The sequence below is a fragment of the Anomaloglossus baeobatrachus genome, chromosome 1 (genome assembly GCF_048569485.1).
Source record: "Anomaloglossus baeobatrachus isolate aAnoBae1 chromosome 1, aAnoBae1.hap1, whole genome shotgun sequence".
In the NCBI taxonomy this organism is placed as follows: Eukaryota; Metazoa; Chordata; class Amphibia; order Anura; family Aromobatidae; genus Anomaloglossus; species Anomaloglossus baeobatrachus.
This window is the reverse complement of record NC_134353.1, coordinates 287985425-288013041: the sequence shown is the minus strand read 5'-3', so window position 1 is coordinate 288013041 and position 27617 is coordinate 287985425. Positions and strand designations below refer to the sequence as shown.

Sequence of the window (27617 nt, the reverse complement as noted above, 5' to 3'; positions counted from 1 at the left end):
TTTAAAATTATTTGTAATGGGTAAAAAGTAGGTGATTTTAACTTGTTTTTTTTGTTTTAACTTTTTAATATTTAACTTTTTTTTCTCTTTTAACAGTATTTAATAGTCTCCTTAGGGGGACTTGATCACCTGTGCTATACAGAGCAGTGGGGAGATTTGTGACACGTTTCCTGTCAGTGAGTGTTAAATGCTGCGTTCAGAGATTGACAGTGGTATTTAACAGATTAACAGCCGTGGGTGGATGTCTGATCTCTGATCCACCTATGGCTGTTGGAGGCACGTGATGGCTGATTAACCCCTTAAGGACGAAGCCAGTTTTGTACTTAATGCCCAGGCCATTTTTTGCAATTTTGACCATTGTCACTTTATAAGGTTATAACTCTGGAACGCTTCAATGGATCCCGGTGATTCTGAGATTGTTTTTTCGTGACATATTGGGCTTCATGTTAGAGGTAAATTTAGGATATTTTTTTATTTTATTTGTGAAAAAAATCTGAAATTTGACAAAAAAATTAAAAATTTTGCAATTTTCAAACTTTAAATTTTTATGCCCATAAACCAGAGAGTTATGTCACACAAAATAGTTAATAAAAAACATTTCCCACTTGTCTACTTTAGATCAGCGCAATTTTTGAAACAAAATTTTTTGGGGTTAGGAAGTTAGAAGGGTTCAAAGTTCATCAGCATTTTCCCATTTTTTCAACAAAATTTACAAAACTATTTTTTTAGGGACCACATCCCATTTGAAGTGACTTTGAGAGGCCTGGGTGACAGAAAATACCCAAAAGTGACACCATTCTAAAACCTGTACCCCTCAAGGTACTCAAAACCACATTCAAGAAGTTTATTAACCCTTCAGGTGCTTCACAGGAACTAAAGTAATGTGGAATGAAAAAAAATAAAAATTAACATTTTACCTAAAAATGTTACTTTAGCACTAATTTTCTTACTTTTTCAAGAGGTAACACCAAAAATTGGACCTCACACTTTGTTACCCACTTTCTTATGAGCGCGCCGATACCCCACATGTGGTCAGAAACCTTTGTTTGGGTAAATGGGAGGGCTCAGAACGAAAGGAGCAATATTTGAATTTTGGAAAGCAAAGTTGGCTGAAACAGATTGCGGGCACCATGTTGCATTTACAGATCCCCTAAGGTACCTAAACAGCAGGAACCCCCCTCAAGTGACCCCATTTTGGAAACTAGACCCCTTAAGGCTTCTATCGAGGGGTATACTGAGCATTTTGGACCCACAGGTACTTCACAGATTTTGATAACGTTACGTTGTCATAATGAAAATTGTCATTTTTTTCTCAAAAATGTTGCTTTAGCATCAATTCTCTCACTTTTTCAAGAGGTAATTCCAAAAATTTGACCCAAATGTTTGTTACCCACTTTTTTATGAGCACGGTGATACCTCACATGTGGTCTGAAACCTTTGTATGGACAAATGGGAGGGCTTGGAACGAAAGGAGCAATATTTGAATTTTGGAAAGGAAATTTGGCTGAAAAAGATTGCGGGCACCATGTCGCATTTGGAGGACCCCTAAGGTACGTAAACAGCAAAAAAACACCACAAGTGACCCCATATTGGAAACTAGGCCTCTCAAGGAATTTATCTAGATGTTTGGTGAGTACCCTGAACCCCCAGGTGCTTCACAGAAGTTTATAACGTTGAGCCATGAAAATAAAAAAATAAAATTTTACCACAAAATTGTTACTTCAACCAGGTAGCTTTTTTTCACAAGGGTAACAGGAAAAAAATCACCATGAAATTTATTGTGCAATTTCTCCTGAGTTTGGTGATATCTTATATGTGGTGGAAATCAACTGTTTGGGCACACGGCAGGTCTTGTAAGGGAAGGAGTGCAATTTGACTGCAAAATTGGCTGGAATCAATAGCGGACACCATGTTGCATTAGGAGAGCCCCTGAGGTGCCTAAGCAGTGGAGGTCCCCCACAAGTGACCCCATTCTGGAAAATAGACCCCTCAAGGAATTTATCTAGATGTTTGGGGAGTACCTTGAACCCCCAGGTGCTTCACAGAAGTTTATAATGTTGAGCTGTGAAAATAAAAAAAAATACATTTTTACCACAAAATTGTTACTTCAACCACATAGCTTTTTTTTTTTTTTAACAAGAGTAAAAGGAAAAAAAAGCAGCACAAAATTTATTGTGCAATTTCTCCTGAGTATGCAGATACCTTATGTGTGGTGGAAATCAACTGTTTGGGTGCACAGCAGGGCTCAGAAGGGAAAAAGTGCCATTTGACTAAACATTTGGCTGGAATAACTAGTGGACGCTATGTCGCATTTGGAAAGCCCCTAAAGTGCCTAAACAGTGGAGGTCCCCCACAAGTGACCCCATTCTGGAAACAAGACACCTCAAGGCTTTTATCTAGGTGTATATTGAGCATTTTGAATCCACGAATACTTCACAGAATTTGATAAGCTTAGGTTGCCATATTGAAAATTTTCATTTTTTCACAAAAATGTTTCTTTAGCATCACATTTCTCCCTTTTTCAAGAGGCAACAACAAAACGTGGACCCCACAGGTGTTATCCAATTTCTTGTGAGCGCAAGGATATCACATATGTGGCCAAAAACCTCTGTTTGGATAAATGGGAGGGCTTGGAATGGAAGGAGCACCATTTGAATTTTGGAAAAGTTGAAATAAATTGCGCGCACCATGTCACATTAGCAGGGCCTCTTGGGTACCTATACATTAGAAACCCCCCACAAGTGACTCCATTTTGGAAACTAGACCCCTCAAGGATTTTATTCAGGAGTATAGTAAGCATTTTGAATCCACAGGTACTTCACAAAAATGTTGCTGTAGCAACAAATTTCTCACTGTTAGGCTATGTGGCCATGATCCAGCGACACGGCGTCTAGTACACAATGTCAGCCTTCCTGCAGAGATGTGAGTGTTGTCCACGGGAGAACGCAGCTACCCATGCCCACGATTTTGGTTCAGGCTGCTGTGGACTTTAGTTCTATTCTACCTGCAAAGAACACTCTTGTCTCCGCAGCATAAATTGACATGCTGAGGCTCGGGAAGCTGCGCCACAGGTCGGTTCATGCTGTGGAGAAAAGAAGCACAGTGGGCATGGGATTTCTAAAAATCCTTCCACTGTGCCTCTACTGCACAACACAGCGTTATGGATGCAGGGAAAACACTCTGCGCCCAAAACGCAAACCCTGATCGTGGGCGCACAGCCTAAAATGCTACAATGGATGAATGGATAGATGTCAAACATGTATACAACGTCCCACCCCCTGCATATTCTAAGCTGACGCCCTTTAGTGACTTTCATGTGGCACTAAAGGGTGCCTAGTTTTGTATCTAACCCCCTCTCCCAAAAAAATAATAATTAAAATAAACGACATGGGGTCCCCCCTATTTTTGATAGCCAGCTAGGGTAAAGCAGACAGCTGTAGCCTGCAAACCACAGCTGACAGCTTCACCTTGGCTGGTGATCAATTTGGAGGGCTCCCCAAGCTGGGTTTTTTTTTTTAATTATTTATAAATAAATAATTAAAAAAAACAAACAAACGTAGGGTCCCCCCAAATTAGATCACCAGCCAAGGTGAAGCTGACAGCTGGGGTCTGGTATTCTCAGGGTGGGAAGAGCCATGGTTATTGGACTCTTCCCAGCCTAAAAATAGCAGGCCGCAACCGCTCCAGAAGTGGCGCATCCATTAGATGCGCCAATCCTGGCGCTTCGCCCCAACTCATCCCGTTGCCCTGGTGCGGTGGCAAACGGGGTAATAAATGGGGTTGATACCAGATGTGTAATGTCACCTGGCATCAAGCCCAGCAATTAGTTATGTCACGGCGTCTATTTGATACCAGACATAACTAATTGACAGTAATAAAAAAAAAAATTGACAACAAAAAAAAAAATTTATTTGAAAAAACACTCCCCAAAAACATTCCCTCTTTGACCAATTTATTGAAAAGAAAAAAAAAAAATCGGGTCCCTGCTGTAATCCATTGTGAAAGTCCCACGGCGATTCTGGACCTTCTAGAATATGGGGGGCACGTTCAGGGAACGTATCCCCATTTTCTAGGAGTGCAGACCCTCCATTTGAGGAGAGTGGGTGCAAAGAATTTGCACCCACCCTCCCCGGGTCACGGCTGCAGAGAGCGAGCAGCAGCCAGCGTCTCTGAAGGCAAAGCAGGAAGTGGAGCTGACAGCCGCGCTCTGCACGTGTGACCGGCGTGCACTGTGAAGGAGGAGGGGGCCGCGGGGGATCAGAGCTGAGACAGATACGGGGGACACCGGGGAACACCGGGGTGGGAATAGAGGTGACCTGGCTGGGCCTGGGGAGCAGTTTTCTGTCATATGTGTCATAGCACATGTGACAGAAACCATAGGAAAGGGGGAAATGCGGCCGGCGCGCTGCTGTGCGCGCCGGTATGTGCCACGCCATGTTAGATTTTCGGGAGGAAGGGGGTGTGGGGGGGACACTTTGGCGACACCGGGGGACCGGAGAGGACCGGGGGATGAGATTTATCTCTCATCTGACATGTTTGTTTATGCCAGATGGGAGATAAATAATTTTTTACCGGCACGGTCATTTACTGTAACCTGATCATCGGTATACGGTGTATACCGGTCATCAGGTGAGCGGGGACTGGAAAAACCGGCTATAATCATGATCTCCAGGGTCTCAGCTACCCCCGGCAGCTGAGACCCCGGAAATTTTCTGACTCTGGGGGCGCTAGACCCTTTTTTCCGACCGCCATTAAAAAGCGGCGGTTTGGAAGAAGTACCCTAATTTGTCGCCGTTAAAAGGCGTATCGGCGGTCGTTAAGGGGTTAAGCACACATCAAAGGCTGGACAGGCCCGATGACGTACATAATAATAATTAATAATAATGTTATTCATTTATATAGTGCTGTTAATTCCACAGCGCTTTTCATACAATGGCAACACTGTCCCCATTGGGGCTCACAATCTAAAGTCCCTATCAGTATGTTTTTTGGAGTGTGGGAGGAAACCGGAGTACCCGGAGGAAACCCACGCAAACACGGGGAGAACATACAAACTCCTTGCAGATGGTGTCCTTGGTGGGATTTGAACCCAGGACCCTAGTGCTGCAAGACTGCAGTGCTAACCACTGAGCCACCGTACATGTATGTTATTGGTCGTGAAGGGTTTAATATATACATACAGTTGAAACCAGACGTTTAAATATACTAGCTAAAAAGACACATATGCATGTTTTTCTCACTATTTGGCATGAAAATAGAATAAACCTTTCCTGTTTTAGGTCAACTAGGATTACCAAAATTATTTATAATTGCCAAATGCCAGAATATTGAGAAAGAAATGTTTTAAGGCATTTTTATTACTTTCTGCAAACTCAAAAGTTTACATACATTATGAGTACTATGCTTTTAAATAATATGGAGGCCACCCATATGATGATGTCATGTCTTTGGAAGCTTCTGATACGTTTATTCGCAACATCCGAGTTAATTAGATACACACCTGTGGATATATTTTAAAGCACACCTGAAACACACTGCTCGTTGTGTAACATCATGGGAAAGTCAAAAGGAATTAGGCAAAATCTTAGAAAGAGAATTGTAGACTTGTACAAGTCTGCTTCATACTTGGGTGCAATTTCCAGATATCTGAAGGTGCCTCGTTCATCTGTACAAACAATTATATGCAAGTACAAACCAGATGGGCATGTCCAGCCATGATACCACTCAGGAAGGAGATGGGTTCTGTGTACCAGAGATGAACGTACTTTGGTCATACATGTGCACAGAAACCCAAGAACAAAAGTAAAATACCTTGTCAAGATGCTGGCAGAAGCTGGTAAGATTGTGTCATTATCCACAGTGAAACAAGTACTGTATCAATATGAGGTGAAGGGCCACTCTGCCAGTACTCCAAAAGAAACATAAAAAATCCAGATTAATGTTTGCAAATGCACATAGGAAAAAAGACCTTAATTTTTGGAGACATGTTCTGTAGTTTGCCGAAACTAAAATTGAACTGTTTGGCCATAATGACCATCATTACGTTTGGAGGAAAAAGGGAGAAGCTTTGAAGCCTGAGAACACAATCTCATCTTTGAAACATGAGGTGGCAGGATCATGTTGTGGGGTTGTTTTGCTGTAGGAGGAACTGGTGCACTTCACAAAATAGATGGCATCATGAGGAAAAGATTATGTGGCAATACTGAAGCAACATCTCAAGACATCAGCCAGGAACTTAAAGCTTGGGCGAAAATAGGTCTTCCAAATGGACCTGAAGCATATTGCCAAACTAGTTACAAAGTGGCTGAAGAATAACAAAGTCAATGTTTTGGAGTAGCCATCAAAAAGCCCTGATCTCAATACTATTGAAAAAGGAAACAAAGTTTCCTTTGCGTGAGCGCTGGTGATGTTGCTGGCAGGCGCGAGATTATAGGCGGGTACGAGGATGAAGCTGGTGAGGTCATACACAGCGCGGCCAATAATCTCGCGCCTGTGCAACTACATCACCGGCGCTCACGCGAGGGAAACTTTATGCTCAGCCCTGCGATAGCTCAGCGAAATGCGCCTGTGTGAGACTCCAGCAGCATGGATGATGACAGGGGCGACGTCATCCATATAAATCATGACTGATGGATGGCGAACAGTGGCAGGAGGGGGGACAGGAGCGCAAATTAAAGCCCGTCCATCTGGCCAAACAAACTCATTTGCATAGGAAACTGTAAGATTTTATAAAGTTCTTTTAGGGGTTTGCACGGCCAGCAACAAGGTGCACCTTCCTAGAATGCAGCCCAGGAGCTGCAGAAGGTGATATTTTTTGTTTAATAGGGATAAAACTGGTGATAGGTTCCCTTTAATTGACCTAAAACAGGAAAGGTTTAAAGGTTTAACATGCTGTATATAAGAGCCAAGACCACTGTGTAGAATGCAAAAAGCACTTTATAATACTTACCTAAAACGGTCGCTGCGATGGAGTTGGGCCATATGGGCGTCCCCGTTCTTCGGTGCCGACGCCTCCTCTTTCAGCCATCTTCGTCCTCCTGAAGCCTGTGTGCATGACGCATCCTACGTCATACACACTCACCAGTCCTGCGCAGGCGCACTACAATACTTCTTTGACCTGCACTGCTCAAGGCAGGACCTGAATGCCGGCGAGCGTGGATGACATATGACACGTCATGCACCCCGGCTTCAGAAGAAGGACGACAAAGATGACCAAAAGAGGAGGCGCCGGCACCGGAGAACGAAGACGTCCATATGACACAACTCCACCACAGCAACCGTTTAGGTGAGTATTATATTTTACATTCTATACAGCGGCCTGAGCTCTTATGTACAGCATGTTAGAATGCTGTATATAAGAGCCCACTGGTGGTGGCCACAGTTTATAGGCCCCAAATCTGCTGACAGGTTCCCTTTAATCTGATTTCATGTCAAAATAGTGAGAAAAACATGCATATTAGGGCGGCACGGTGGCTCAGTGGTTAGCACTACAGCCTTGCAGCGCTGGGGTCCTGGGTTCAAATCCCACCAAGGACACTATCTGCAAGGAGTTTGTATGTTCTCCCCGTGTTTGCGTGGGTTTCCTCCGGGTACTCCGGTTTCCTCCCACACTCCAAAGACATACTGATAGGGACTCTAGATTGTGAGCCCCAATGGGGACAGTGTTACCAATGTATGTAAAGCACTGTGGAATTAACAGCGCTATATAAATGAATAAAATTATTATTATTATTATTAATTATTATAATTATATTAAAGTTGAGCGAGTACCTAACTATTCGCACTTGCTATGCTCATAGTGAATACTGTCTAATACTTGTGTATTCATTCCAAATAGCATGTGCAATGCACGCCAATGAGGGAAAACTCACAATGTAACAAGTAACTCGAATGCCGTACTATTCGCTACTCGCATGGATAGTACGGCATTTGGGTTACTCCTTACATTGCGAGTTTTCCCCCATTGACTTGCATTGCACATGCTATTTGAAACGCATATGTGAGTATTAGAGAGTATTCGTTAGGAGTATAGCGAGTACGAATAGTTAGGTACTCGTTCAACTCTAATGCATGTGTGTATTTTTCGATAGTGTATGTATAATTCTGGTTTCAGCTTTATATACATTTATATTTGCCCTTCAGTATATATATATATATATATATATATATATATTTATTTTCATGTCCCCACTAAATGTCCCTCTCTGACACATATGCAATTATCCCCACACATACACCTTTCATTAACAGTAAATAGTGTCCCTTTTGTTGGTCCCCCCCATAGATATGCCCTGATCCAGTAATGAACATGGGCATATCAAAAGAGATGGACAAATGTCCATCAGATAACAGGCCATCTCCTGACATAGTTAATTACCATGTCAAAAGATGTGCACAGGATGTTAAAACAGAAGGATCAGATATCTTCTTGTTCAGGCAGGAGCCACTGACTGCAAGTGTCAGAGCGCCTGTAGTGACCTATTACTGCCGGTGTGCAGCACCCCTGTGCACCCTGCCACCGCAGTACACACAGGTGCAAGTGGGGTGTGCATGCCAGGGTGGTGACGTCATATCTCCTCGCCAACACTCGTGTCCTGCAAGCACATGACATGTTTAAATAATCTGTCAGGGATGGCACTTACCAGCTTTTCCTTCAATCACCGCTCTCTCTGCCCCTTGTCTTCAGCCCCTCAGTCCTATCTCTTCCCTCTCCCCTCTGAACCCATAGGTTCTTCTGCTTCACTGCCATGGTCCAGTCCTGCTGTCCCCCCTCATCCATTCACAGAAATCTCAGTTCTTTTCTGGCCTCACTCTCTCTATGTTCTCTGCCCCCTCTCTCTGCCACCACCCTGCAAATCTCCTGGTTCCACTTTTAAATCTATCATCATTCTCCCACTATTCTTCCTGCCCCTGCTTCTCTCTCCGATTAGAGCCTACAGTTACTCACTGCCTTCCTCTCCGCTTTGGGCTTGCAGCTCTGCCCTCTCTCATCTCCCTTCAGTCTAGTTCTCCATTGTGGTGTCTGCTTCACTGCCCTACTTCGGTCCCGCCCTGTCCCACCTCTTCCTCTCAATGACCAGCCTCTCACTGCTCTGTCTCTCTCTCCACACATAGGCCGGTCCCCTGTCCTGAACCTCTCATGGTCCTCAGCCCCTCTCCGTGTCATCCCAGTGTCTCCTCTCACAGTCTCCAGCCTTCAGATCATCGTCCTTCAGTCTCCTACAAGCAACCCAGGACTCAGCCTCACCAAAAATCTTTGTTGAGTATCTTTCTTACCCCTGCTCTGCTATTACCCCCTGTGCTACCTGTGCATGTGCCATCTGCTAATGATGTTACTGCTACCCCTACATTAATCTTTGCATTGCTGTGTGTCAACCCCTACTGTTAACTCCTTAATCTTCATTGGGATTGCAAGTGATAGGTAGATGGGACAATAGTGTGTGCATGTATGTTTATGTAACGTGGGTGGGAAATATTAGGCAATTGTGGATTTTATTGAATGTGCTATTTGTGTTTTTAGTAGAAATTATATACTGTATATTTGGTGTGTATAATAAATAGAGTTTATTACGACATGGTTTTGTCTCATTTCGTCGCCGGTAATATGTATAGCTATTTAGAAAAGGAATATATAGTGTTAAGTGTATTTTATATTGTTTATTAATCATTATTAGTCTCAGCTGACGATATTTCGTAATACTGGGAGTTAGCCCATATTACATTATTGACAAGCAAGCTTATTGGAGATAATTAATATTGGAGCCAGCCCTGTAACAAGTATGGAGTGACAGTAAAGCAATGAAATAGGTATATCTCCACGTTCATCAAATTTTTCCATGTTGAACTGGACACAAAGTAATAAGTGGATGCAGAGCAGAATAAAAAGCTTCTTTTTTCTTAAATTCGCTATTCCATTGTGGATATATTAGCAATCAATGTATTTGGCATCAAATGAATTAACTTCTGTCAAGTCCAAGTGAGTGTTACAAGACAGTTTTCAATGGGGGAGTTTAGTTTTCCTTCCTGTATGATTTGCCCAAACATTAGCAAGCAGCAACACAACAACAAAAAAATTGCATGCCTCAACAATAACTTCGGTTTCTCAGTATGCGAGACATAAGGGATACAGCTCTGATCTCCTAATCTAACCTCCTGCATGATTAAAACATGCTGGAAGATTAGTTCAGAAATGAAACAAAGCAGTCAAATAAGGACCCTCTGGGTAAAGAGGTAGCAAAGCTGAGTTTATCTGTGTCACATTACAAACCCTTACATTAAATTTCCTCCTCTATGTCAGCCTGCAGTACTGCCTCTTCCTACACTGCCTGTCTGTAGACACATTTAGGTCTGTTGTGCCAAGAGAAACTTGCAATCATTCCGCAGTAAGAGCACAAGGTATTTCTGTCTCAGAAGAAATGACAGCATAGAATGCTTTCACTAATGAGGGATTACAAAATAGTGTAAGCACAAAAGAAATAGGTGTGACTCATCTTTGAACAGGTGATCTGGGGACCATACAGCAAAGCTGAAAGTGCAAGGAGAGGAGAAGGACTGATAAAAGATATTGTAATGTGGAACAGCTAAACTCAGCTGCACTTTCTAATCATGCAGGAGGTAATGCTAGGAACTCAGGCTGTATCCTTCCACAAAGCACACTGACAAAATTTACTTAAGGTGGGGGAATGTTTTTTTCTGGTTTGTTGCTGCCTGATTATCATTGAGCAACTCATACATGTAGAAGTACAAGCGCCAAGTGAAAAATATCTGATAACATATTATCTCTCAAATACTCTGATTGGTAAAATTTCCACAACAGAGATACAGCATAAAAAAATAAGAATGTTTTATTCTGCTCTGCTACTTCATTGTGTGTCTAGTTCCTTATGAAATATTTGGAATGGAACTCTTTAAGTCTCTTAGAGTGCGCTCGACCAATTCTCCATTCACATATAGCACTGGGAACCCTGACCTCGTAATCAGTTGATGTCCCAACAGTAGCAAACTCAATGATCAGCAATGTATCAATTTACCAGCTGCAACTTGGATACAAATCCTTCAAAGTGAAATAAGCTAATCACAGAGTTCACAGGTCAGAATTGTACTTTATTGGAAAATCTGGCAACAAGTGTGCTGGCATTGTCTTATAATGTCACCTCAAGTAATTACGGAAACAATAGGTTGTAAGCTTAATGCAGGGCATGTTGAGATGCTCTAGTGCAAGATAGTGCAGATACTTTTTTAGCTATTCTCTAGTGCATCTAATCTAATCTACTCTAAGATATTATTTGAGCTATTCTCTAGTGCATCTAATGGACTGAAATAGCTGTACATGAAGAACTCAAATTTTATTAATATTTTAAAATACTATTCGAACATGGGTTTCCGAAACCAGACAACCTCTCATAACAATATAATGAAAAAATGTGAGGAAAAAGACCAGGAAACAAACAACTACTTAACTTCATGCACATTTTATTGAGTAGTAATATAAAAAGCTTTTTTTGTCATTGTTACACGTGCATGCTTCGATTGCCAACATTTCAGAAGTCAAATTACAAAGGCAAGGCTGTAGGCTGTAGTGAATTACTTGGGCACTTAAACAATTGTTAGAAAATATCAATGGACATATTTTAGCCAATCGAATTTTTAGGTTTCATTAGGAGTCAGTAATAACTTAGAACTCATAGTATAAAGGGGGAATAAGTGAAAAGAATTACACATTTGTGGCACATGACAAAACAGAACAGAATGACCAAACTATTGTGACACTAACAGTTATCATGCACTTAAAGAGTTCCACATGTAACCACAAACTTATTTTAAATTTCACAAGTTCTGCTAAACATGCTAACCATATATATGTGTGCACCAACAAGCGTATGTTATAAAACATTAAGAATATTCTTTTCTCCTCTGTAGATTTTTTCAAAGCTTTTTCTTTTTGTTTGATTACAAAATTTCAAAGGCATTAAGCGTTTTAAGAGAATATAAAGTATGCCAGTATACATACATTTCCAGTATAAGTCCAACCACTAAGCGCATTACAGTCCCATACAGGCCTATACAGCCATTTTGTCTTAAAAACATGCATAGGCGTATTTTTACAGAATATAGAATGCTTTTCACTGCACTTAATATGGTGTCTTGTTCACTATACTTAAAAATGCACCACTCATAAATATTAAAATTCAGCAAGCCACAACCAATACTTTATTTACCAAAAAACCTTAGATAGAACAGCAAAAAATAGAATGGATATCGTAATTCCAGTTTTGCTTTTTAAAAGAAAAAAAAAAAAGAAAAAAAGAAAAAAAAAAGAAAAATAATAATATTAATAATAATAATAAAAAAAAGATATTCACTGCCAAATAAGTAAGCTAAGTATTCTATAATAAGGGCATTCAAGCACAATAATGTAACCTGAGGTAAGCATAATCTGTACAAAATTAAACTTTCCTTTTTGGCATCTTTTACAATTTTCAACATTCTTACATTTTTTTTTATTTTTATATATATATTTTTTTTATTATTTTGCCATTTGTCACCCATTGCCAAGGCAATACAAAGTCTGTGTCCCAGCACCGGTGGCATTAAGACTACCCATATAAATGGTGTGTGAAACCCATACACTGTTGGAGGTGCTTGCAATTGATTAAACAGTGATACAAAGCATGCACCTCCCACAGAAAGTAGAAGGGAAAACAAGAGTATTAAAACATCATCAATAAATAGTCCTTATTCTTGTTTGCACTTTATGTTAAAAATGTCGCAATGTCTAGTTGTAGTTTAAAGTTGCAAATGTAAACATACAATATTCATAAGAAATCAGACAATTATGTATGTTCCGTAACTAAAAGGCTTTTCTGTAATATAACTACAGGTTCCCAAGATCATTGGAAAATATGTTCTGTATAGGTAAGCAATATCTGTGTGTATGTTTTCTACAAGCATTTATAGGCATATCCAGATGAGGGTAGAGCCCCCCATTAAAATAGATCTCTCTCAAGATGACACTGTAAACTGAATTCAACACCAACCCCAAGAGTAAGTAGCATTTACCCAAATCAAGATCACCCATCGGCAGATGAGCAGCAATCCCATCATGCTGTGCAGCTACAAAAAAAATATATATTAATTGACAGGAAGTGGTCACTGGATATTGCTGCTGTTACTGCCATTGCTGTCAGTGCCATTGGTCTCTGAAGAAATAGCCTTGTTGATAGAGTTAAGATTGGCATCTGAGGGCATAGCATCTCGACGTGGTGGCATCCTTTCATTAATGCGATCCAAGCCTTTGGCTTCTTCAAAGCTAGTGATCTTATGCTGCGGCGAGAATCCTTTGATTGCTGGATAAAAAAAAAAATGTAAAAAGAGCAAAAATATAGCGTTAGTAGAAAATCAAGTTTTTCTATTAGGCGATAAATCTAGAAAACTTGCAAACGTGAGATATGGAGTGAAAAAGAGAAAAAATTTGAATTGAAAACGAAAACAAACAGAACGCCACTTAAAGAAAAGAAGATGAAATATAGTACTAACTAGTTGAGTCCAATTCAGAGGTTATTTCAAGTCATGCAACGTTGAAAAACTTCATACTAGATTTAGCAAATTAAAACAATATTCAGCTATTCACTAAACTATACGGTAAAGACAACTTAAGTTTATGTGTATATTCAATTTCTAAACTTTTTGACTAAGAGGTTGGCTAGACTACTTTACTAAACGCAAGTGCGCAGCAAGAAGGTAAACCGCATACACAAAGCTAAGTGAATTTTTAGTAAAACTTCACTCATCTTTTGTAGCTAAACATCTTAACAGGTGATTAACATCATAATATAAAAATGCATGCAATTAAAAAAATATTTGAAATACAATTCTAAAACAAGAGTCCAAATCCATAAAAGAAATGGAAGTATAAAAAAGCTGTGGTGAAGCTGAAATATATCTAAAAAGGAACAAAAAGTGAGTTAATAATTTTAACAAGCCACAGACTGTTATATACTAGCAGATATTCCCCAATCTAGGTTGCCGCGGTCAATAACCAATAACACGAGAAATTCAACGTGATTTTGAATGGAACAGCCTAAAAAGTGCACACCTACAAATTCATTATCGCACTCCTATCAGTGAAATCTGACAATGGCATAAATGAGTACATGACGCATTTGTAACATAAAAAAAAAAATCACCTTAGGACACGTGACAGTATGGTAAAGTAGGTTATAATGTCACTTCTGGTAATAAAGTATAATGCTGTATCTTGTCAGCACACATCGACACCATGTCCTAAACTAAAATTAAACGCGCTTCTATTTGGTCTATAAATCCATACGAAATATGCTCAATATACCGTATTGAATGTCTTATGAGCCAATGTTCCTCAGTACTGGTACTTAAGTTTGAAGGAATAATAGATGGAATAAACTTTTAGTAATGTTTTCTGAAAGTATCTCATTTTGCCAGACTGAGTAACATTAAGCAAAATTAAACTATAAAAATGACAGTGTTACATATTACTACTTGAGATGAACTCCCATGGACAATTCTCCAAATAACCTATGGCTATATAAATAAAAAAAAAGAAATAGAAAAAAAACATAAAAAACTAAAACAAAACAAGAAACGCAAAGAAATAACAAAATGGATGAATGACCCCATTGTTTTATACATCTCATGTTAATGTGAAAGCACACATTAATTAGGTCAGGTTAAAAAGCATGGAAGGGAAAGAATGGAAGAAAAGCAAAGGCCATATCAAAGCTTCTAAAGACTACCTCTGTTTCCCAACTTTAACAGAAATATATATAAGGCAAATGAAGACCAACGTAGGTGTAGATAGTTGTCAACTTCAGAAGGAAATTTGTGGATTGTGTTGACTGCTTGAAATAACGACTAAGATTTTAGTTTGAAATATTTAAAACACATTTTAGAATTAGAAATGTTGAAGTTGGTCATGCATTTGAAAATCCCAAGCCTGGGATTTCAGAAAGGAGCTAAATGGTGTTTGTGAAATTATAGATTTCTAAGAGCGGAAGCCTAACTGGCCACAAAGTGCTCTTCGGGGTTGCTGACCATACACGGGGACCAATTGACTATACGGCTGTAATGTACATATAATGAAGCCTCGCTATTATGAAATAATTTCGTAGAAATATTTAATTTCTCAATACACTCTAGATATTGTAACGATGGACTCTCAACATGTTACGTAAATTTCGTAGAATTTTAATTTTGGAATCTGACAACACATTATGCATGCAACCACTGTTTTATTTAAACATGATGAAAATGTTGATGGATATTCCATTATAGTTAAAAATATGGTTGTTAAAATTGTAAAATTGGCCCAAGTTTATTTGAGTTTATGATAGTTAATTAAACTCTAAATCCTCAAATAATACATTTATCCTCCAAAGACAGATCCAAGAACAGGGCTGGTTATACTAGTTCTTAATGTGCATATGTGTTACTTGAAGACATGAAGAAGCAAAAAAATAAAAAAATAAAAAATTTCATGGGAAGATTTTTAAAAAGCTAAAGATTTGTTTTCCCTACAGAACTGACTTACTGCCGTTTAGTAAATGAGGCCCAGAAAGTGTTAGCAATTTGCACCAATATTATACTACACACAACACAGAATCACATAAATCACACAAAACAGCCAAACTGGGCAACACAATGCACACTGCAAATTAGATTTTGCTGGTAGGAATAGACAATTCCAACATAAATAACAGCTCAGAGTGCTGCTATTTAGAAAACAGTTGTATTTTCTCTCGCTCGTTCATTTAAAAAAAAGAGTCGTTACCGTATCGATGATCTTATTCCGGGATAGAAATTATTAATAGTCGTCCAATTTGGAGAAAATAAAGACATTAAACTTGTGTTCAAGAACAAAATACAACTGAAAATATTGTTTTAAAGGGGAACATTTGTGGCTAAGAAAATTCAGAAACAAAAGTTTATCCCAAAGAGATTTTTTCTTTTTTTTATTCCCGTATACAGTTTTGTTTTATTTATGATGACGTCCAACAGAATGAAAAAAAAAAAAATGTAGAAATAATTATGGCAAATTTGGTTTGGCGGCTTAATAAAAGCACATGGTAAATTTGTGTTAATATTTGCTTATGGATAAATTTGACTCACAGCTCAATTTTGAAAAGGGGATTATGAACATATTGTGTAAAGTGAACATACCATACTGGCATATAATAGGCCGTTGAAAAGTCACTTTACAGAGATGCCAATTCCGGTAGGTGCGTTTTAACACCTGCTCCACTTTCTATTGCCTTGATGAAATATGCAGTTTGATGGAACCGTGAAAATTGATAGATTAATGGCAATAGCAAACTGTAGATTTCCATTCCCCTTTAAAGCAAGCACGTCTGGTTAATACTTAGCCACAATCGTTAGCCCAACACCCACACACTTTTTACAAGCTACAGCAAAATGAATACACCCAGCAGGTCCCTTATCTGCTGCAAATGCAACAGAAAGGGGGCTTGCCAATTACCTTCATCGGCCTCTATAGCCTCAACAGTAGCTAAAGAGAAGAAAGGGTAGCAAAATGGATGAGAAAAATGAGCAGAGGATTTGAATTCTTACGAATAAGTCAGTGAGTAGCAAAGGAGCAGGTGAACTATGTTACGGTAAGTGCTAGACTTGATTGGCACAGAAGACGACATAGATGCTACACAGAAAATAGGCTGAGCTTGGCAATTGTTTATTATTATTTTGCAGCTTTTTCCACTTGGTAACTGTTAGATGTATAAAAACAAGATACCCAAGATCAGAAAAACAGGGTTGAAAGTCAACAGAGATAAAAAAAAAAAACAAAAACCCAAAGAGACACCATTCTCCTCATTACCAGACCGGGGCCATGCCGACATCCGACCGCACCATTGTTTAGTTCATTAATGAAGGAAAACCAAAGAAATCATTATACCTGCATCATTTACCAAGAAAATATTTTTCATAATGAAGAAACATAAAAAAAGATTGTATTTATCAATATAAACCATCAAAAAATTGCTGTCCATCAGATCTTGGGTAGAGAAACATGTAACAATAAAGGTTTATAAGCATACATCCTCATGAGAGCTATTCCATTGGTCACCATATTCCAAACATTGAGGTTCAGACTGGTCATACAGAGGCAGTGGAAACAGGTGAGACCCCAAACACATTCATATGTTGTTATCGCAGCTAATTATTGTAAACATTTCTACTTCTACAGCTGGCGAAGTCTGTACACAGATGGTCTTCACATTGGAAAACTGATGTGGCAATAAAAAAAAATACTTAATTATTTTCCTAGCTTGACAAATGATGTTTTTTTGGGACCAAGGGTAAACAAAAAAAGTGTTGCTTTTTTTTTTTTTTTATTAAAAAAATTAAAACTCCTGTAACCACATGGTTACCATCATACTGGTATCATACACCATACAGTATAACAAATTATTGAGTTTATTGAGAAAAACTAATTTGAATTATTATTGTCACATCAAATTATATTTTGCACCTGTTTACCATTCTCCCTGACTGAAAACAATGCTGAATTCTGCATTTATTGAGCCACTTTTTTGACATACAGTATATCACAAAAGTGAGAACAACCCTCATATTTTTGTAAATATTTTAGTATATCTTTTCATGGGACAACACCGATACAATGTCAAGAAGTATAAGTAAATTTGGTTTGCCCACTAAATAACTCAACACACAGCAACACAAGTGAGTAAACCCCTGAGTGAAAATGGCTAAATTGTGCTCAAAAGTGTCAATATTTTGGGTGGCCACCATTATTTTCAAGCATTGTCTTAACTCTGTTGAGTATGGAGTTCACTAGAGCTTCATAGGCTTGCACTAGAATCTTCTTCCACTCCTCCATGACGACATCACAGAGCTGGTGGATGTTAGATACCTTGCACTCCTACACCTACCGTTTGAGGTTTCACCACAGATGCTCCATAGGGTTCAGGTCTGAACACATGCTTGGCTAGTCCAGCATCTTTACCCTCAGTTTCTTTGGCAAGGCAGTAGGCGTCTTGGAGGTGTGTTTGAGGTGGATATCATGTTGGAATACTGTCCTGTGGTCCAGTGTCTGAAGGGTGAGGATCATGCCCTGCTTCAGTATGTCAGAATACATATTGACATTCATGGTTCTCTAAATAAACTGTAGCTCACCACAGCTGGCAGCACTCATGCAGTCCCAAACAAGGACACTCCCACCATCTTGTTTGACTGTAAGCATGTCACACTTGTCCTTGTACTCATCACTTTGTTGCCACAATACACGCTTACCACCATCTGAACCAAACAAGTTTATTTTGGTCTCATCAGACAACAGTACATGGTTCCAGTAATCCATGCCCTTAGTCTGCTTGTCTTCAGCAAAAGGTTTGCGTGGGTTCTTGTGCATCATCATGTTTAGAGGAGGCTTATTTCAGGGACGACAGTCGTGCAGACCAGTATGATGCAGTGTGTGGCGTTTGGTCTGAGGAATGACAAACTGACCTTCACCCTTTTAACATTTGCAGCACTCATATGTCTATTTTGAAAAGACAACCTCTGGACAGGATGCAGAATACGTGCACTCAACTTTTTTGAGGCCTATTCTGAATGGAACCTGTCTTGTCAAACCGCTGTATGGTCTTGGCTATCGTGCTATAGCTCAGTTTCAGGGTGTTGGTAATCTTCTTATAGCCTAGGCCATGTTTTTGTAAAGCAACAATTCTTCTTTTCAGATCCTCAGAAAATTCTTTGCCATGTGGTGCCATGTTGAAGTTCCAGTGACCAGTATGAGAGTGTGTGAGCGATAACATTAAATTAACACACCTGCTCCCCATTCACACATGATATCTTGCAACACTAATGAGCCACATGACACCGGGGAGGGAAAATCGCTAATTGGGCACAATTTGGCCATTTTCCCTTAGGGGTGTACTCGTTTTTGTTGACAGCAGTTTTCACATTACTGGCTATGTTGAGTTATTTAGAGGGCACATTAAATTTACACGGTTATAAAAACTGGACACTTCCTACTTTACTTTGTATCAAAGAGTCATATCATCAGTGTTGTACCATGAAAAGATATAATAAAATAATTACAGAAATGTGAGAGGTGTACTCAATTTTGGGATATACTATATACACACGTTTTCTAGCACCTGGTCTACCTACTTAAGAAATCATTAATCTTTGCTATTATGCAATATAACAAGTGATACTGAGTATATATGAATGCATAGGGGCTCATCTTCTCTTTTTTTTTTTTAACAGATCTGTGAATATGTTTATATAATGTAGTGTGAGTTGATAATATACTCACCCACCACTCCCTTCTCTGTGATTCAGCACCACTCCGCTCCTCGTCTCAGTGACGTCACTAGGCTTCAGAGTCTCTGAGTCACACTGCTCTATGCAAAACCCGGAAGTGGCTTTTGCAATGTAAGTATACAGAGCGTCAGAACAAGGCTCCATAAGCTTTCATTGTAAAAGAGACTTCGTCTCAGGCATAGGGTGAGCCAGATAGTCTGAAGAGCAGTGACATCACTGAGAAGAGGAACAGAGCGACACGATCTTAGAGAAGGTGGTGAATATTTTGACACACTATACTACATACACAGATTTATTTAAAAAAAAAAAAGATCTGGGAGGGCTTCTTTAAGTATAAGCAGAACCTAGATCGGCACTGGTTTAAATGATCATTTGTCCCTATGTCACCCATTTGTTTTATATACATATATATATATATTATATATATATATATATATATATATATATATAAAAAAAAATAAGAAAATGGGAGGATTGTTCTCCATTCAATGAAAATTCCAAACATGCAAGTAAACAATCTGATAAATAGAAGATATTAGAATTACATGTAAAATGTGATCCTAAATACAACAACCTGCACACAAAAATGAAATCTCAAGGGTACAATTGTCCAAATTTTAGAATACAACATTTATTATTCACTGGCTCCTTATGTCAATGGCTGGAGTGTTTGCCTTTGCCCCAGTATTATCTAGCCCTGGGGTGGTTTTTCCTTCTATCACACCATATAGCATATCCAGCACATTATTTCTTGGTGCACTTTGTCTCCTGACTTAGTGCAGCCTTCTCTCTTATGCACAGTAGCCATCCATATGCAACTATTGAATTTACTATTATGTACATAATTATTTATGATGGTTTTCTAGCTTAAGCATTTCATGGTAATCTGGTCTTCCTTGGACATGAATATAGCTTATTCTGTGCTGCTATTTTCTAATTGCTACATGTTACCTAATATACATCTGTATTGCTATCTTGGGTTGTTCCCTATATTGTGGACTATGTTCCACATAGGGTGTGGGGGATTTTGTCTGCTATTTTAAATGCTTTTAATGTTTGTTTGTGGTTGGCATTTAATAATAAAATGTGGTTAAATTTCAATATGTTAAATTAATTTCTATATTTATTCTCCGTGTGCACATGTTCTCATGCAGAGCTTTTTTCCTTGTGTCAGGTCATATTTTTTGCATGTTGTAGCACCCTTTGGTATTTGTTTTGCATATATAGCAACGTTGGTACTCCCCACTGTATTTTTATCAAAAATGAAAATGAATCTCCAAAGCAGACTTTTATTTCTAAGCTAAACAAGACTACATTTGGTATCAAAAAGCAACCCATCATGCTATTTATCAGAATGTATTTGAATGCCAACCTTTAAAGGGAACCTGTCAGGTGCAATATGCACCCATACCACGAGCAGTTCTGGGTGCTTATTGCTAATCCCTGCCTAACCGTCCCAGTATATACTAGCATAGATAAAGAGATCTTTAGAAAAACTTTCTAAAGATCCTTTATCATAGGCTAATGAGGCCAGGGACTAGTCCCAAGGGCGTTATATCCCTGACTAGTCCGCCCTCTTAACATGTTTGTACGCCCACAGGGGTGTACTAACATGCTATTCAATTCAGCATCACCAGGGGTGATGCATGTACCTGTGTTCGCTATGACCGCTCTTGTGTATGTCCCCCACTTCAGATTATGCACAACAGACCTGTCCTAAAGCTGGGACGCATACACCTGGCTTCATAATGAACATGACCGGAAGTGCCCGACATCCAGAAGCGCGATCACAGTGAAAAAAAGGTACGTGTTTGGTGACCGCTGGTGATGCTGAATTGAATAGCATGTTAGTAGGCTCCTGTGTGCGTACGAACATGCTAAGATGGCGGACTAATCATGGTATATAATGCCCTTGGGACTAGCCCCGCAAATTAGCATAAGATAAAAGATCTTTAGAAATACTTTTTATGCTAGTGTATACAGGGACGGTTAGGTAGGGATTAGCAATATGCACGCAGAACTGCTTGTGTTGGGTGCATATTGCACTTGACTGGTTCCCTTTAAGCTCTTGTTAGCTCCCATATTCTACAAAATCGCTTTATTTAACCCCTTATCATCACAGACAGTTTAGGACTTTGAGACCGATTTTTTTAACTTTTTTTATTGTCACTTTACACTTTGTCAGTGGCATAATTTTGTGGTAAACATAATTTAACTACTGTTCATTAACTCTTTGTGGGAAGGAATAAAAAGAAAACAGCAATTCTGCCAATTTTTTGGGGCATATTAAAAATGTTACCCTATTCAGTTTGATGCACACAAAACAAAAAGTGTTACCTTTACTACACTGTGTGCAGAATTATTAGGCAAATGAGTACTTTGATCACATGATAATTTTTATACATGTTGTCCTACTCCAAGCTGTATAGGCTGGAGAGCCAACTACCAATTAAGTAAATCAGGTGATGTGCATCTCTGTAATGAGGAGGGGTGTGGTGTAATGACATCAACACCCTCTATAAGGTGTGCTTAATGATTAGGCAACTTCCTTTCCTTTGGAAAATGGGGCAGAAGAGAGATTGGACGGGCTCTGAAAAGTCCAAAATTGCGAGATGCCTTGCAGAGGGATGCAGCAGCCTTGAAATTGCCAAACTTTTGAAGCGTGATCACCAAACAATCAAGCGTTTCATGGCAAAAAGCCAACAGGGTCGCAAGAAGCGTGTTGGGCAAAAAAGGCGCAAAATAACTGCTCATGAATTGAGGAAAATCAAGCGTGAAGCTGCCAAGATGCCATTTGCCACCAGTTTGGCCATATTTCAGAACTGCAACGTTACTGGAGTATCAAAAAGCACAAGGTGAGGAGGGGTGTGGTGTAATGACATCAACACCCTCTATAAGGTGTGCTTAATGATTAGGCAACTTCCTTTCCTTTGGCAAAATGGGTCAGAAGAGAGATTTGATGGGCTCTGAAAATTCCAAAATTGTGAGATGTCTTGCAGAGGGATGCAGCAGTCTTGAAACTGCCAAACTTTTGAAGCATGATCACCGAACAATCAAGCGTTTCATGACAAATAGCCAACAGGGTTGGGCAAAAAAGGCACAAAATAACTGCCCATGAATTGAGGAAAATCAAGCGTGAAGCTGCCAAGATGCCATTTGCCACCAGTTTGGCCATATTTCAGAGCTGCAACGTTACTGGAGTATCAAAAAGCACAAGGTGTGCCATACTCAGGGACATGGCCAAGGTAAAGAAGGCTGAAAAACTACCCCCTTTGAACAAAACACATAAGATAAAATGTCAAGACTGGGCCAAAAAATATCTTAAGAATGATTTTTCAAAGGTTTTATGGACTGATGAAATGAGAGTAACTCTTGATGGGCCAGAAGGATGAGCCAAAGGCTGGATCAGTAAAGGGCAGAGAGCTCCACTCCGACTCAGACGCCAGCAAAGTGGAGGCGGGGTACTGGTATGGGCTGGTATCATTAAAGATGAACTTGTGGGACCTTTTTGGGTTGAGGATGGAGTGAAGCTCAACTCCCAGACCTACTGCCAGTTTTTGGAAGACAACTTCTTCAAGCAGAGACACAGGAAGAAGTCGGTATCGTTCAAGAAAAATATAATTTTCATGCAGGACAATGCTCCATCACATGCATCCAACTACTCCACAGCATGGCTAGCCAGTAAAGGTCTAAAAGATTAAAAATAATGACATGGCCCCCTTGTTCACCTGATCTGAACCCCATAGAGAACCTGTGGTCCCTCATAAAATGTGAGGTCTACAGGGAGGGAAAACAGTACACCTCTCGGAACAGTGTCTGGGAGGCTGTGGTGGCTGCTGCACGCAATGTTGATCGTAAACAGATCAAGCAACTGACAGAATCTATGGATGGTAGGCTGTTGAGTGTCATCATAAAGAAAGGTGGCTATATTGGTCACTAATTTTTGGGGGTTTTGTTTTTGCATGTCAAAAATGTTTATTTCTAAATTTATAGTTATATTGGTTTACCTGGTGAAAGTAACAAGTGAGATGGGAATATATTTGGTTTTTATTAAGTTGCCTAATAATTCTGCACAGTAATAGTTACCTGCACAAACAGATATCCTCCTAAGATAGCCAAAGCTAAAAAAAAAACCACTCCAACTTCCAAAAATATTAAGCTTTGATATTTTGAGTCTTTTGGGTTGATTGAGAACATAGTTGTTGATGAATAATAAAAAAAAAATCCTCTAAAATACAACTGGCCTATAATTCTGAACACGGTGTACATAGATCTGCACAATTATGGCAGCCTCAAATTTCTATGGTTTAATTTTAATACTTTTATAAAATGAATACAATCTTTGTAAAAATATTTTGTTTTTGGTTCACCATATTCTGGGAGCCATAAGTTTCACAGTTTTCAGTAAGTGGAAGTGTTGTTTTCCTTTTTTGAGTGACAAACTATAGCTTTAATTGGTATATGCAACTCATTTTTAGCACTTTTTATTTAACTTCTTGGAAAGAAAATAAAAAGGAAAAAAAACAGCAATTCCAAATTGTGTATATTTTTTTCTAAACACTATTTTCAGTTAGATATTATTCTTATATCATGTCATTATTCTGTATATTGTGTTTTGCTACTTTTGCATTAAAAAAAATTAAAGATTATATGTTGTATATTATTTTGTATTAAAATTGTATTTTAATAACTTTCAAAAATTTTGGTAGAGCTGAAAGATGGCTTAGTATTTGCCGTACAACCTATATTATTTATTGGTACCATTTTTGTGTACATATGACTTTTTGATGACGTCTTTAGTTTTATTTTTTTGGTAGTAGGCATGAACAAAAACTATGAATTTGGAATTTTTACAAAGTTCATCACATACAATATAATTGACATGGGCCGATACTATTACTATGATAGCCAATTTATACCTTTTTATGCTTTACTACTTTTTAAGAAGAAAAAGCACTTTTGCTTTTTTTTTTAAATCTCTTGTCTTGGTTGTTATATTAAAAAAAACTTTAACTTTTTTTTATTTTTCTCTTTACTTAATTGTATGAGAACTTGATCTGTAGTTTTTATTAGTACCACTTTGGGGTAGATATGGCTTTTTGATAATTTTACTTTATTTTTTGAGTCAGGAATAATAAAAAAATTCACAGTTTTTATTTAATTTTTTAAATGGCATTCACCATGCGGGATGAATAATAATATTGTTTTAAAGTATGGGACGTAATTAATGTGATGATATCATATATATGTAATTGGTGCAAGGGAATGACTTTCTAACAATTTTTTTTTTTTTATTTTTAATTGTGTTTGCTAATCCCACAAGTGGACTTAAGCCTATGTTACTTTGACAACATAAATAATACACTGTATTACTTACAGTATGTAATACAGTGTATTGCCTACCTTTCAGTGTTTGACTGACAATCTATCAGACTTTAATTTCGGCAGTGGTTTGATAGTCTGTTAGATATGGCAGACACGTAGGCCATTATTAGGCCTCCAGTTGCAATAAAATCAATCGGCACCCCGCAAATGCACTGCAGAGGTACCAATGGGATGACAGAGGGAGCAATCTCCCTTTGTCAAACTCCCAAAATAATGCTGTCACTACTGACATTGGCAAGTGAGGGGTTAAAGTGCTGAAATTGGAGCTAGCACAGGCCGTAGGAAGTCAGCTAAGCCATCCCTTAGATGTACCTGTATGCCTACGGGAAAGCACTTGTCACTAGAGATGAGCAAACCGTTGGCGGTTCGGTTTGCTGGTATCAAGCGAACAAAACCTCCACTGGTCCAAACTTAGCCAGAGAAGGTTTGGAAACACTGATTGGCAGTTGGAGTCTCCGCCCACATGCAGCCAGCCATAAGCAGTTCCCTTCTGGAGCATGGGCTTTTTTCAATTTTTTTTTGTTACCCCCAGTGCGAGCTGTACAAACACTGCAAGCGGCTCACACTGGGCTGAGCACCGAGCATGCCTGAGCACAGCGTTGCTTATGCAAGGTAAGTTCGCATGTAAAGTATCCGAACTCAGATTCCGAGATCTGATTTTTTAAGTTGGTGTTCGGTTCAAAAACCAAACCTTGGGTTCATTCATCTTCACTTGTCACATATCTTGATGTCCAGTAAGAGGTGAGGAAGAAGCCTGACAATGGAGTCATCGAGGACCAAGATTATATTTTAATCCCAAGTATTTATCCTTCTATGCTCCTTAAATTGCTTTTGCTGACACTTTTTATACATATATTATTTTCTTGCTGTGTTTCCCAGTTATGTTTCATTAAAAGTATATGCAGCCATACTATTGAATGTATGATATATGGGATCAAAGACAAGGAGAAAGCTATTTCTCAAAGAAATTATCGCTAACATTTTCTTGAACATGTACATTGTAGAATCAAACCACGTAGCAAATAACCCACGGTCCGATGAGACCAAGTGTGGCCTGAGATGTGATGAAGACAGCAAAAGTCATCATTCAGCAGGCATACCGACCATGATGCACAGTGCTGTCAGCATTGAGCTTTTAATTTAATGAAGCAAAAAGAGGAGCTCGGAAAGTCTAGATATTTTGGCATAAAACCTGAAGAACGAGGAGATTCACAGAGGATCCCTGATATCTGTCGTTATACATTTTTGACAATATGTGTATTTGAACATGTTGCAAGACTTAATATGATTATGTCTAATATGGCCTAACTTGTTTCTGGGCATAAACAACAAGTAAACACAAAACATTTTTTGCTTGTTTGACTGCAGACCAAGAATCTTTCCGTACATGACAGTGAACATTCTTTACAACGCCATGAATACTAAGATACAGGTAGAAAAATATAAGCCAGTTTTCCCACACTTCCAATCTGGTTTTTACTTACACATGGTACTCCTTATCCTTTACATAAGCTATAACATTAAAACCACCAGCCTAATTTTGTGAAGTCCCCCTCATGCCGCTTAAAACAGCTTTACAACACTACGGATATTTTTTGCAATCTCTGGCTTTTAACATTAGAAGCAGATCATTAAATGCTGTTAATGGGATCTGACTTGTTTTCCTGTGCGTCCCACACATGCTCAATTGCGCTAAGATTTGGAGAATTAAGAGACCAGTCAAAACCTTGAAAATCTTAGTAATATTCTGCAAATCATTACTCTTGAATTTTTGCAGTGTGGCCATTGCCATTGTGGAATAAGCTGCCATAAAGCGGTGTACTTGCTAAGTAACTATGTGTAGTAATGGGGTAAGTTTCAAAATAGCATCCCCAAAAACGGCAAGGCCCAGTGTTTCCCAGTGCAGATCATCATGCTGTCTCCGCTGACTTGCCTTGTTCCCGTAGGGCATGCAGCTGCCACTTATGTATCCAACTGTTCACATTATGAAAAAAATGTGATTTATTAGACAAGGTCAGCCTCTTCTGTTGCTCAATATCCCGGATCTGATATTATTTAAGGGGAAATCAGTCATATGCAAGAGCGCTATGGGGTTAATCTGCAGGTTAATAGCATTCTGAACCTGCGCGGAAATGAACTTTCTTCCTCCTGGCACCGTTCAGCTTCCAGTCATCAGGGTGGCGCCGGAGCGGGCTCAGTCACTGCTCAGTGTATAGAAAGCGGTGGCTGTAACCTTGCTCCTGCCACAGACTGACAGCCAGATCTAATGCTGAGCTCTAATGCAGAGCTGGCTGTCTGTCAGTGCCGGGGGCATTATTACAGCTGTTGTTCACAATGCACTTAGCGGTGAATGAACCAGCGCAACCTCAATGACTGGAAATCGAACACTGCCGGGAGGAATAAAGTTCATATCCTCCCGGGAGCGTTTTTCACACGACAGGTTTCCTTTAAATGCCAGTTGTAGTCACTTTTGGTGTTGGACAGGTCAGTATAGGCACTCCAATCTACAGCTATGCAGCCCCATACACAGCAAGCAGAGATGTATGGTGTGTTTTGATACAATTCTATCATAGCCAACATTAACTTTTTCAGCAATTTGTGCTACCTTAGCTCTTTTGTGGAATTGCAACAGATAGGTGGCCCTCATTTCCCATTAACCTAAAGTGCAAGAGTGCACATTTTGGTCATCGCCTCACCAGATGTCCTTCCTTTGTCCAGTTTTGATCGGTACTAACTACTGCAAACCGAACCAGCCTAGCAGACATGTCAATTTGGAGATGTTCTGACCCAGTCACTTAATCATTACATGCTGACCCTTACTAAAGTCATTCAGATCCTTATGTTGGGGCATTTTTGCTGCTTTCATTAACTTTAAGAATCTATTACAGTTTATTTGG

At 39.1% G+C, this 27617-nt stretch overlaps 1 protein-coding gene across 2 annotated transcripts in view; it reads right to left on the bottom strand.

Annotated features, from left to right (window-relative positions):
• Positions 1-11455: 11455 nt before the first annotated feature.
• PPP3CA (protein phosphatase 3 catalytic subunit alpha) overlaps positions 11456-27617 on the bottom strand; it is a 348928-nt gene continuing 332766 nt past the window's right edge. The window contains exons 13-14 of one of the 2 annotated variants that reach the window (XM_075350740.1): positions 16511-16540; positions 11456-13346 (exon numbers count right to left, since the gene is read on the bottom strand). In XM_075350740.1, the coding sequence (XP_075206855.1) occupies positions 13150-13346; positions 16511-16540 (227 nt within the window). In that variant the 3' untranslated portion in view covers positions 11456-13149. The remainder of the gene's footprint in view (positions 13347-16510; positions 16541-27617) is intronic. The other variant, XM_075350748.1, reaches the window with a different exon arrangement.